This window comes from Amphichorda felina (genome assembly GCF_050947745.1).
Source record: "Amphichorda felina strain 45539 chromosome Unknown scaffold_2, whole genome shotgun sequence".
Classification (NCBI taxonomy): Eukaryota; Fungi; Ascomycota; class Sordariomycetes; order Hypocreales; family Bionectriaceae; genus Amphichorda; species Amphichorda felina.
In genome coordinates, this window is record NW_028145048.1 from 579,890 (window position 1) to 592,559 (window position 12,670).

Consider the following 12,670-nt stretch of genomic DNA (forward strand, 5'->3'; position numbering starts at 1 on the left):
GCACCCAGTCTGGGCAGCCAGAGAGGGCCGTCGCGTAATGTCTCACAATGCATTTCCCAAAAACAACCTCCTCGTTTCACCCTTGGCTACGCATAATTTGTGTTCGCGCCTGGGCATTTTCTACCAAAGGGAACGCCAGTGATGCGACCAGCCCTCTCAATGGCATCCAATATTCGGTTTCCTCTGCTCTAACAACCGGCACGTCCCTTTTGGTTGACAGAGTCCTGCAATGTCGCGGTTGGTGCCCCCGACCTGGAACCATGGACGTTGGCCCCTCTGACTGTGGCCTGCCGGGGTCGGGCCATCGGCTGCTCCACTGCTCCAGGGAGTCCTGGGAATTCGGGAGATCGCCACCAGAACTGTCTCGGTCCCCGCGTATGCGAGGAGACCAAGCTGGTCCCCATGTGAGGGACCAGTCGGGCCCTCGGCAGGCTCGCACGAGGCCCCTCGCGAAGCTGGGGAATGATGCCGCGTCGGTCTCACCTAGGAGTACCACCTCTATACGGAGAGTGAAGCGCGACACGAGATGATTGTGGGAAATTGAATCTCGGGTGTTGTTGGCAACAAATAGTCGGCCAAGTGGTCCCGACATGGGCATGAAGCTCCAAGCGAGGGGCTAGTGCTCGACTGAGCTGCCTCGACTAGCCGCATCAACTGGCTTCCATCACGATTGCTCCAAGAGCTCCAAGAGGGATGTCGGAAATCGTAGTATACCCTCGCCAGTCATGTTTCTTGCCCGGGTCTGGGCTGCATCTACGAACAGGTCCAGCCACTCTGGAGATCTGAGGAGGACAGCCAGGCGGCTTTGGAATCCGGGGAGATTTGGCCCGAGGGAATATGGAACCACACCCAGAGATGGGCCCCTACTCCGTGGATGTCCATATTTGCGGACTCGAACACCATTGACTGTTGATATTGTCTGGGGAGATGGACTGAGACACCCGGTGGCCACTCACCGATGAGCATCATCGAGGGCGAAGCATTCTTCGCCCACGAACGGCACCCACTACTGTCTCAACACTCCAGTCCAGAGACTTGTAGTCGCGAACTGCTTGTGCATTCGTTAGGTCCGGATATTTCACCCAGCCACATGGATTGACGAAAACAAAACAGAGATCACCAGTCGCGTCTTAGCAATGTGCCCCAGGTATAAATCTAGGGGCCTGAGCCAGTCCATGATGATCTCCTAGTCAGTACTCAGCACAGCAGGATTCTTCCCCAGCCTCGATTCACTCACTCAAGCTCCGAGAGCCTTGTCGGTCTTTACCCACCACTCACCAAGTCATTCATTCATCCATCTAGGCAGACGCCCAACATGCGATTCATCTCTCTTCTTGCCCTCGGCCTGGGCAACCTGGTTTTTGCCCAGGACTCCATCACCAGCCCCGGAAGTCCCACCCCTACGCCTACGGCGTTCTCGGCGTCGCCCGAGGCCCTGAAGTCCCCCCTTTCCTTTGATGGCTTCCCTAGCCAGCTCGGCGACTTCGAATACTATGGCTGTGTCGAGTCGGAGGATCGCTTCCCGAGCTTCCTCCTGACTGGCTCCACGGAGGACATGAGCCTGGACTTTTGCGCCGCCAGCTGCAAGTCGCGCTTCTTCAGTGCCCACAACAAGTGAGTAGCCGAGACAGTGAGACCCCAATGGCGACAACGGCTTGCTAATCCAGCGACAAGTGACTGCTACTGTGGAGAGGAACTCGACGAGGAAACCATCCGCAAGGTCCCCGACGCCCAGTGCAACACCCTGTGCCCTGGTAATGATGTTGAGTACTGCGGTGGCCTCACCGGGAGCCTCCGCATGGCGCACGGAGAGTCGGCGCCTCTCTCGGTTCTGCTCACTGTCTACGTCCGTGTCGACAAGGCCGACCGCCCCCCTCCCGTCGTTGTCACCAGGACCTCCACGACCACCATCACCTCCTGCCCGCCCGAGGTCCCCGACTGCCCCATCGGTCAGCACACTGTGGTCACTGTCACCTCGAAAGTCTGCCCCTCGCCCCATGCGCCCACGCCCACCCCTGACCACAAGGCCATCGTCTGCTACGGCGACCACTGCGCCCCCCCTCGCCCCTGCCACGAGGAAGCCTGCGTCCACCACCGCGTTGTCTGCGTCGACGACCACTGCCACCCCGAGGAGTGCCACCCTGACGACGTCCACTGCAACAAGCTCGTAATCTGCGAGGGCAAGAAGTGCCACTACCCGCCTCAGTGCCAGGGTGAGGGTTGCCACAAGAAGGTCGTCTGCTACGGCGACAAGTGCGCCCACGAGAAGTGCATCGGTGACGAGTGCCACGCGAACCTCGTCTGCCACGACGGCGTGTGCGCCCACGAGAAGTGCGAGGACGAGCTATGCTACGTCAAGGTCGTCTGCAAGGGTGAGGAGTGCAAGCCTGAGCCTCACTGCGACGGATCGGACTGCCCCGTCCCCCCTCCCCCTCACTGCAACGGACCGGACTGCCCTCCTCACTGCAATGGGCCGGACTGCCCTCCTCATTGCAATGGGCCGGACTGCCCTCCTCACTGCGACGGACCAGACTGCCCCCCTCACTGCGACGGGCCGGACTGCCCTTCTCCTCACTGCAATGGGCCAGACTGCCCTCCTCACTGCGACGGACCAGACTGCCCCCCTCACTGCGACGGGCCGGACTGCCCTTCTCCTCACTGCAATGGGCCAGACTGCCCTCCTCACTGCGACGGACCAGACTGCCCCCCTCACTGCGACGGGCCGGACTGCCCTTCTCCTCACTGCAATGGGCCAGACTGCCCTCCTCACTGCGACGGACCGGACTGCCCTCCTCACTGCGACGGACCAGACTGCCCCCCTCACTGCGACGGGCCGGACTGCCCTCCTCACTGCGACGGACCGGACTGCCCTCCTCACTGCGACGGACCGGACTGCCCTCCTCACTGCGACGGACCGGACTGCCCTCCTCACTGCGACGGACCGGACTGCCCCCCTCACTGCGACGGGCCAGACTGCCCCCCTCACTGCGACGGACCGGACTGCCCTTCTCCTCACTGCAACGGGCCGGAGTGCCCTCCTCACTGCAACGGGCCGGAGTGCCCTCCTCACTGCAACGGGCCGGACTGCCCTCCTCACTGCAATGGGCCGAACTGCCCTCCTGCCCCCCCTATGACTCCCGCCCATATCCCCAGACCCACTGGCGGCATCATCCCGCCCCCGGGAATCCCTGAGCCTCCTGTTGCTGGCGTCGGCAAAATGGTGCCCGCCTTCGGCATCGGTGCCGTTGCTGGCCTTGCCTTCTTCCTGTAAAGAGAACGCATGGCGGTGCATATCCCTTGAGGGGATGTAGGGAGGTGATGGGTTTTTGGATACAATTCTTCCACATGTATATGGAGTGTGGTTCTATTTGGGATGGGATGGGTTGCACAATCAATTGGAGGGACAGGAAGCCTTTCACATGGAGTCTTGGTTCATTTCTGGACTAGGGGCTGTTGAGCCCAGGCATTATTAACTCGAACTTGCTGTCTTTCGAAACTCCTCTTGATGCATTTGACTGCTGACCCCTGTGATGTTGGTGAACCCTCGCTCAGAGGCCACTTGAGGCAGTATGCTCAACCACTGACTGTATTGAAGCAGCGCATACTGATTTGTGCCCTGGACCTGGAAAACCATGCTCAGTGAGTTAGACATATGGAAGCGAGGCTGCTCCGTGTAAGCTCTCTAGATGTGCTCCTAGCCCTGTATTTGGTGATAAAGTTGAATCGACAGCACATCTGCTCGCTAGAGCTGACTGGGAGAAGGTATAGGTCTCAGTGTTCATGGCGGGAGAAGAGAATAGAAAGGGAGTCGACCCGAAGAGCAGCGGAAACAGTCCACAGGAACAAATAAAGGTGAGAGGGTGAGCCCGGACACATCACTGGAGGGCAAACATGACCCACGAATTTAGGTGTCGGCATTATCCTATTGTCATGCTAAGGTTCCTCGAGGTAGGGATGAAAGAGGATGGGACTATCGGCTCACAGCATCTCTGCCATCTTGTACCTTAGAGTACCTAATAGGTACTTTGCCCACCATGTGGCTAGTACCCAAGAGCCTTCTTCTCTAACTGGTCGGGGGTTCCCGAGCACACGGTGTTGGCTGGTGGTTGTTGGCGGGGACCCCCATGCATATGACAAGGTGGATGGCTCAAACCAAGCTGCTGGGACTAGCTGAGGAGCCTAGGAGGCAGATGAGGCACCGCAGGACCAGGGGGGGGGTCTGGTGAGAATTGCCAAACAATAGCACTATTATGTTGTGCAAGTACAACAATGCAGCATTTGGGCACTATTCATGGCTAGTTGTGGCTGGGAGGGACTAAAATCCATGGATGCAACATCCTGTGGAGACCGCATGAAGCGCGGAGCGGTGTGCTACGTCGTAGCAATGACTTGTGCTCGGAGGGATGCACTTGGATCTTGGGTTGGCGATAACAATCCGCAGACTTTGCTTTGATGGATTGCTGATGGCCCATGCTCTCTTGTGGCGATTGCCGAGTTCCATATCTGTAGGCGGTAGTACAACCAGGGTTGAGCGATGCGACCTCAGCTGAGTTCGGCCCCTGGACGAGGGTTGCCAGGAGAGGGAGTTGGTCTGAGGCTTTTAGCGTTAACGCATGTTGGTTCTGTGTCGCCCTGTTGCTCGGAAGTTTAGAACCGCAGGGCTGGGACAGGGGACCAGGGCACTTGCACCACCACCACGGGGACTTCCCCTGCTTTCGCCTTGGATGCGAACTCCCGTCATGCGTGCTTCTTCGGATATTTCGCCTTGGATGTGCCCGCCTGTTCCATTTTCTGTCCTTTGTCTGTTCTGAATTTGCCTCCAAGTAGGCGTAGTTTACACAACATGCGGCAAGTGCCCTCCATGATGAAGCCTACTGTCGAATGGAATCAGATTAGCCTGCATGCTGTTGATGGACTGCGGTGTATATATATGCATCTCAGCGCATTTTCGCGCACCTTCTCAGTCTGTCAGTCGGCTGTCGCACCTAGGAACGTTAAACAACCCCTCAGTCTGCCAAGTCTGGCACTCTGGTAGTTTCCGTTCCATTATGACGGTGCAGCCGATGGGTGGACCAGAGTATGTGAGATGCAGTAGTCTGCTGCATGTGAGTTTTGTTCAACGCCCTCCTTCTCCCGAATGGACCCAGCCACCGGGTTCAGGTTGCGCCACCAGGGGCGCTGCGTCGGCCGCCGCATCGGCTACTGACTGCTGGTACTGCCCTGGCTAGACATTCTTACCGACAGAGTGGCTCCTACTGCGTCGTTATTCTGGGGCCTTCAACCTCCGTCCGGGGTGTCTTGAAGTACGTTGGTTGGACTTGTTGCGGCGTGTTGATGTCGTGATTGTGATTGCGATTGTGGTTGAGCAACTATCCTTTTGGGAGGTGCGAAGTAATAGACGCTGAGTGCTACTTATGTAAGAGCTCACCGCCGCGAGCGCTAAAGTAGATGAGACACGACTGGAAGAATGGCTCACCCAACGTGGACTTCAATCGATGTGTCCCCGCCCCCAACAGGGCCAACCCTCCCATCCCGACATTCTCAGTTGACGGATCCCTGTTGGGGTCCGGAACACTAAATTCCCATTAATGGGAAGACTGGGTTGACTGCGTCCTTAGTCCGTATTACGGCCCCTTTTGAGGAGCTGATGGTGTCGGGGTGATTCACCGTGGGATAACCTCCATATGAGCGAAAAAAAAGTAGTTTGCCAACGGCAGCATTTGTCGATGTGAGGGAGGCTACATGCATGATCGTAAGTAGTAGCAATACTCTTAGACTCATAGAGGCTCGCATCCTCTATTAACCTCCGAGTATCCGTAGGAACATCCCAGATAAGCGAGTCGCTGGTCTCGGTGGCTAGTGGGAAACGAGGGCCCTAGAGGGTTGGTCTCTCCTGAACCGAAGCTTTGGTTCCAGCCCCCCCTTTTTGCGTTACCATCCCCATCCATCATGCATCTCAAAAACTCCGTGGCCCCCATAAGCTGCGGGCTGACCGGCGTGCTTGCGCAGGTGGGCCACGGGGAACCACCGGCTCGGGACTGCCCGTTTGATGAAGCCGAACGGTAGACGAAGTGGACGAGTTAATTACTGTATTGCGTTGAATTCTCCGAGCCTCGGCCATTTTGGGCTGTCTTGAGCAGGCATCTCTGTCGTGTGAGCCGTCAAAAGTGACAGAGAGAAATTTCGAGGGAATGGACGAGGGGAGCATGGGAACTTCAAGGGCCTGGGGTAAGACGAGTGCTACTTTAGCGTGACGTCAACCCCACTACAGTGCCCTGCTCCCTGTAGTTCGAGGCTGTAGTGGACTGTAAACAATTATTAGTGATCCAGCATTGCGGTACAGCGCACGAGGCAGGTGCAGACAGGTACCTATGGAAGGTCCTGTAGCGGGCTTCTGCGTTGTTTTCTAGGTTGCCTCTAGCACCAAAACCCCATCTTTGGGAAGGAGAGACGGAGAAGACGGGGCTGGAAGCCGGAAGGCGGCCACCCCCTCACTTGGCACTCGCTTAGCCCTCACATGGCCAGCTTCCTGGACTCATGAGATCAATCGACCGCGTTCATTGAGCTGGAAGAATAGCCCGTACTTGCTACGGACTCGCCCGTCTCCGTTCTAAGCCCCTGTTCATCAGGCCCGGGGGGTTGAACCTCCAGGGCCCCGGGTCCCGGATCCTAGTGTCCTACAGACAAGGTGTGCAACCGGCTCTTGAAACGTTCGTCTCGAGCCGTCGCCTGCTAGAGCCCGTGTGCCTGGGAGCACTCTGCCTCAACTATCTCAAACGCTTGGGATCCAGTGCTATGAAGAGTCCACGACTGGCCTAGCTGTTAAGGGCAAAGCTGAGCTTTCTGTGCAGGCTGCAAGGTATCATTTGTGGCCGGGACTAGACCTGGTGATACCCACAGCACGGACAAGGTCCAAAACCCCAGTATGTCCGGCTCTCCGTCGTCCCACAGAACATCTGATTGACCTTGATCCACTCGCAGCCCATGATAGCCTTCGGAGTCCCATATAGCTCGGCGATGTCCTCTGCATTCTGTTGCTTGCGATGAATTCCCCGCCTGAATCTCTTCCGTCTTGCCGTGTCGTCTCCGCCTCCGCCTTCGTTTCCGCTTTCCCCTCCGTCTTTGCCCGCCAGTGGCGAACCTGAGGCCGGATCCTCATACGAGCCCTCTGACGGGTATCGAGGTCCAGCACACCGCCAGGGCCGCCCTGGACGGCGACTCCGGCTCAGACACCCACACCATGGCACCTCCCTCGCCATCCCTGACCAGTGGCTCTGCCATTGCCGTTGGCAGCTCCGCTGATGTGGAAGTTATCCAGAGCATAGAGAAGGGCGACTTCGCTCCACTCGACGACGACACACGCAGTCTCACCGACAGCATCCGCCAGCATATTGTCGACGGGGGCCTTCGATACCACGCGTACCACGCCGGCAAGTACTGCTTTCCCAATGACGAAACGGAGCAGTACCGCGACGATTTAAAGCACAATCTCACTGTCTACCTGTGCGATGGCGAATATTTCCATGCCCCCGTTCACCACCGGCTCGAAGACGGCGCTGAAGTTCTTGACCTCGGTAAGTGGCGAGCACTATTACTGCCAATCGCCCACCTGCCAAATACTAATTTGTGACTTTGCAGGTACGGGAACTGGGAAATGGTGCATAGATTGTACGTTGTCTCACCGTCTTTCCATTCTATCTAGGACCTCATTGGTCCGTATGTGATTCGGCCGCAGTCTGTGACCCAAGCTCCCGGGTTTGGCACATGCAGATCTCATCACGCACTAGACTTCATCCATGCGATGTGGCTGACAGACGATGTAGTGGCCGATATCTATCGCAAGTCAACGTTCCACGGGATGGACCTGTCGCCCATACAGCCCGACTGGGTGCCTGAAAACGTCTCGTTCGTTGTTGACGACATTGAACACGAGGCAGGCTGGACATATCCCGAGAACCACTTCGATTATATTCACATTAGGCATACTGTACACTCTATAAGGGACCGCTCAGAGTTATGGGACAGAATATTCCGGTTTGGCTATCCTTACGCGGTGCTTTTAAGCGAGCTTACATGGCTGATCAAGATCTAGGCACCTGAAGCCCGGCGGTTGGGTTGAGATTCAGGAGTTCCACTACACTGCGGCTTGCGACGACGATTCATGCGACGAGCCCTTCGCATGGCGCGACTTTGTGAACTACCTCGACATGGGGATGAAAAACTTGGGCTCCGAGTTGCATGCGATCCTAGAGGCCCGGGGAGAGTTAGACGCTGCCGGCTTTGAGGAGATAAACTCCAAGAACTTAAAGTGCCCAGTAGGACCCTGGGCAAAGAAGGCCAAGCTTCAACAATGTGGACATATTCTACGAGATGTCATTCTGTGGGGACTCCATGGACTCGCAAGGAAGCCTCTACGAGACGGACTTCATTGGACTGATATTCAGATCGAAATGTTTCTTGTCGACGTCCGGAAACATTTAACGGAGGAGAAGAACGGACTGCCCAAATTCCACACCTACTATCCCTTCCACAGCATTCGCGGCCGCAAGCCGTTGAATGCGACATGAGAACCGACGTCTTTTCGGCTCTCTAATCTTTGGGGAAGGCGTTTCTTCTCATTTTGGGACAAATGCAGATGGCGGTATTTGAGCCTAACGGGGGATAGAGGCTTTGCATTCTTGCAGGAGTTGGGTCACGACATGCAATGTCTGGGGATGCAGCGAGGAACATCACGGCCTAGGTTCGGAGCATTTAGGGATACATTATGGTAGACTTGACTTTTCTCATGAGCGGAGGACTTGGGGATACATAAAAGGAGAAAAGGAGAAGGAGGATGGGCCAAATAGGCCTCGGTAGGTTGGGGAGCTACTACTCGTACATGAAGACTACTCAAGCCACTACCTTTGGAAAGAAAGAAGCAAAATCAAATAAAAAGAATTTCAAATATTGCATTTTGCCTATGGGGAAAATTTCATCCTCAACGATGTTGACCTGGTCGGATGGGAACTGAGTGTCAATGCTGCTAGATAGTTACTTGTGGTTTGGTGGCAACCCCAGTTGGCCAATATAGCACTATCATTAAGATACTTCCAGTAGTAAATTTTGATTCTGTTGCCTGCCCTCCCTTCACCATGCAGACTATTGTACCCCATGCTAAGCCTCACTTCGGCCCCGGTGATGGCTAGACCCCTTCTACTTGGCCGTGAGCACTACGCAGAGCGCTCTGTCGAGGGCATTCCTAGGCGAGTGAGCTGCCTTCTTAGGAGAAAGAATATGCAAGTAGTACCAACGGGTGAGTAATACGTTGAAGGTGGCAATAGATGTTCTAAGTGAGGATATTTTGAATGGGGAAACTATATACCCCCCTTCATTTCTTACAAGGAGGAGGTGCTCCCTCATGACGAAGCACCGAGATCTTGCTATTGCCACACCTGGCTGACGAGACGATTGATCCATCTACACGGCGACTACTTTCAGAAAATCAGAAGCTAAAACATTCCTAACGCGTTACCAGTCACACAGTGTGACGGCACTATATGCTTCTACATACGTCAAGTGACCATCTTACGAACCGAGGGGGGTATCGATACAGCCGTCCAGTGAGTATTACTTCATCAGGCAGACCCTTTATGTGCCCCCCCCCCCCCCCCCCCCCCCCCCCCTCTTTTGAGCACAGATGACGCTCCGTGGAGGAGACAAGGCACTCCCGTCGCATACGTGCGCGTTCACTGGCCGATGATGCCCGGCGCAGTGTCATCGCAGCAGCCATACCCGAGCACGTGAAGAGAAGTCACTGCCCAGTCCCCGCGGGGAAGCCGGACCCTATTGGGCCGAGAGTCTAATGATGCCCGGGAGTGGCGAGGCACTTCTGCTGCTGCTGCCTGTGCACCCTGCGGTGAAGCAAGTTCACGGTGGCGTGCCCTGGATATGCGTCACCGTCGTGCCGAGGTGAACGGTGGGCGATTTCGTGGAGTGGCCATGCCGGCTCGTCGCCAAGCCGTCATGACGGTGGATGTGTGTCGCTCAGACTACTGTACTGGAGGTGGCGATACCATCATGAGAGAGATCGAGGACGAAGAGAAGGATCGAGGACGAATAGCCTCGGTACCTCGAGGAGTCGTCCAGCCGCTCATTGGTGACTCATTTTTTTTTTAACTCGCGAAGTCTGGCGCTATATCCTGGCATCTGAGGGCGTGTACTTAAAAAATTAATGAGGCATGAATTTGGCGCCGTCCAATGTCGTCGCCCATGCCTAGGAGCGTGGTGTGGCAAACGTGTAAATCAGGGAGTCGAGATGCTATCAAAGTCTAGCACGCACTCTTCCAAAAAAGGTGGCTGAGCCAAGAACATGGTGCCTCGTGTTCCGTCTGCCATTTCCCCAAGCTATCTGAGCGGGCTGAATCATCAAAAAAGTCAGACGATGGTAGGTGGTGGAAGCTCAAGGAAGCTCGAAACCCACGCAGGCGCCATTGCGGCCCAACGGGAGGAGGAGGGAGCCAAGTCGGTCGGAGTCTCCGGTGTTCCCCACTCGCCGCCGGCCGGGCGGGACCGGGTGGCTCCGGGTGGTGGCGCAGGGGCGGGTTCGCCGTCCCGGCCTGTCGGGTTCGCTGCACCGCCACTGAAGATTTCTAGATTACTACGGATACGCGGTGACCTGCTTAGACTTGTGTTGCTGATTTGTGTACACACGGGGAAGTCTACGGAGTATACTCCAAACCTCGTTGGATTCAAGACAGTACTACGTAGTTGTCTTGTGGGGAAGTATACCGGCAGTCCGGGACCGATTTTGCTCCATCCCCGGTCCGGTGGACCATCCGATTCTGGGGTAAATTTGAAGGGACTAGCGGTGGATACCTATCAATTGCTAATTTGACGTCCGCATGGAGTCACGTTGAGTCAACAGGAGCCAGCATGGGGACTATTTTTTCTCATCTAGTCTTGCCATCGGGATGTCGAGTGCGTCCAAGTCCATCTTCATCCGCCTCTGGATCGCAGCCCAACCTGGAACCACCCTGGCCCACGTCTACTCCGAGCTAGGCACTACCATTAGATTGACAGATTGACACGACGAGGCCACAGCTCAGGTTCCTGACTAGAAATGCCCTCGACGCCAAGTGTATTCGTTCTCGGCGGGCCGCATGTCTTGGACCGACATGAGGCCGGGCACATCGACCTATGACGCGCCTGTCGTCATGCCCAGCAACCTCGACAGCACCGACGTACAGGCACTGATTACCGCTGGACGCGATACACACAAGCATCTCGTCGTGGATAAGTTGGAAAGGGGAATTCTGGGCACAGTACATAATAGATACCTCAGGCAACGTAATCCATCTCCAACAAGTGGCTGCTACATGTACCCTGTGATATCTGGTACAAAACTGCCCTGGACCGACAATATGTCGGTAACGTTGCATTATCTAATAACAGACAGAATTACGATAAAAGCTTTGCTTGCACTTTGCGTCTAAGTGTGGCCGTCAGTGTTAGAGCGCAGAAACACTATATACATCCTACGCAAATTTCATTTTAATCCCAGAAATCGAGGCATCTCTCGATACACAAAGCTGCTTCGACACTGCACAGGATCATGTCCCTTGGAAATAATGCGAACAGAGGAATAAAAGCTGACATGTATTCCCTGGTCGTTCATCTGAAGAACCACCACGGCATATGCCAATATTGCATAGACAGCCTGTCGTTTCCCAAATGAGCGCCACACCTACCCAGGATCGGGCCCATCAGGGTAAATCGACGACACCACTACCTCTGGGAATGTTAGTGCAAGCCTACAAGTCCCGGCCGTTGCTGGAACGAGTCGCATTTCAGGCGTCTATCCATTGGGCACGCATGGTTGCTCGCATATGGTCAATGTCTGGCCAGCTGGTCACTTCTTTTTTTTTTCTTTCTCTCTGCCTCTTTCCTAGACCATCCACCATCTTCGTCGAAGACAGTGCGCAAAGACTGTTCGCTAGTTCAGACCCGAAGAGGAGACAAGAGCCACGTCTCGTAATCGAATCACGGCGATAGGCTCCCTTTATTCTCTGTGCATGGCGTATTAAACCCGACTCAGGGTGAGTCGTCCTCCTGACGCCGAAAAAGGGGCCACAAGCACAGATGACAAGCCCAGCACGTAGAAATCATTGGTCACGGGCGTTCGGTGTCAGCCCGACCGTAAGCATCCGGTGGAATGGCCAAGATTAGCTTCGCGACATCGACTGGACAATGGACGAAACGTCCCGGTATCCTGGGAGCCCGAGAGAAGGAAACGGAAAGAAGGACCAAAGGAAAGGGCAGAAACGAGAAGAAAAAAAACGCCATATCCTGGGCATCATCGACACCGGGCGTGTGGGCTCAGTGGGTGCGGGCCGACGAAGAGGGGAGGGACAGCGTTAAGGCGATGCCATGTCATTGAGCAGCACAGACGTACGAAGTAATACGTCGTAAGCTGGAATAATAGCCGCAAGTTGCAACGAGCAAGAGGGGCACGCAGCGGTTTTACGGCAGCGCAGCGCAGCGGAGGCAGGGTCCTTTGACACATACAGATGACGGCGACGCACGTACAGCACGACACTGATGCCCGCTGCAGCGCGTCCGATGCAGCATTGCAGCCCCTCCTTCTGGGTTGGGCACAGTCGCATGAGCACCACCTGCAAAGGCAGTTCTGGAG

The 12,670-nt window shown here is 55.8% G+C and overlaps 2 protein-coding genes across 2 annotated transcripts; both read left to right on the top strand.

Annotated features, from left to right (window-relative positions):
• Nucleotides 1–1,315: 1,315 nt before the first annotated feature.
• Nucleotides 1,316–3,134, top strand: ACO1O0_001742 (WSC domain-containing protein; the record flags this gene model as incomplete). The annotated part of the gene is made up of 3 exons (XM_083191224.1): nt 1,316–1,614; nt 1,675–2,419; nt 2,532–3,134. The coding sequence occupies 3 exons, from the start codon at nt 1,316–1,318 to the stop codon at nt 3,132–3,134; spliced, it is 1,647 nt and encodes a 548-aa protein (XP_083052438.1).
• Nucleotides 3,135–7,240: 4,106 nt separating this feature from the next.
• Nucleotides 7,241–8,567, top strand: ACO1O0_001743 (S-adenosyl-L-methionine-dependent methyltransferase; the record flags this gene model as incomplete). Its single annotated transcript, XM_083191225.1, has 4 exons — nt 7,241–7,574; nt 7,639–7,668; nt 7,824–8,034; nt 8,093–8,567. The coding sequence occupies 4 exons, from the start codon at nt 7,241–7,243 to the stop codon at nt 8,565–8,567; spliced, it is 1,050 nt and encodes a 349-aa protein (XP_083052439.1).
• Nucleotides 8,568–12,670: the final 4,103 nt, after the last annotated feature.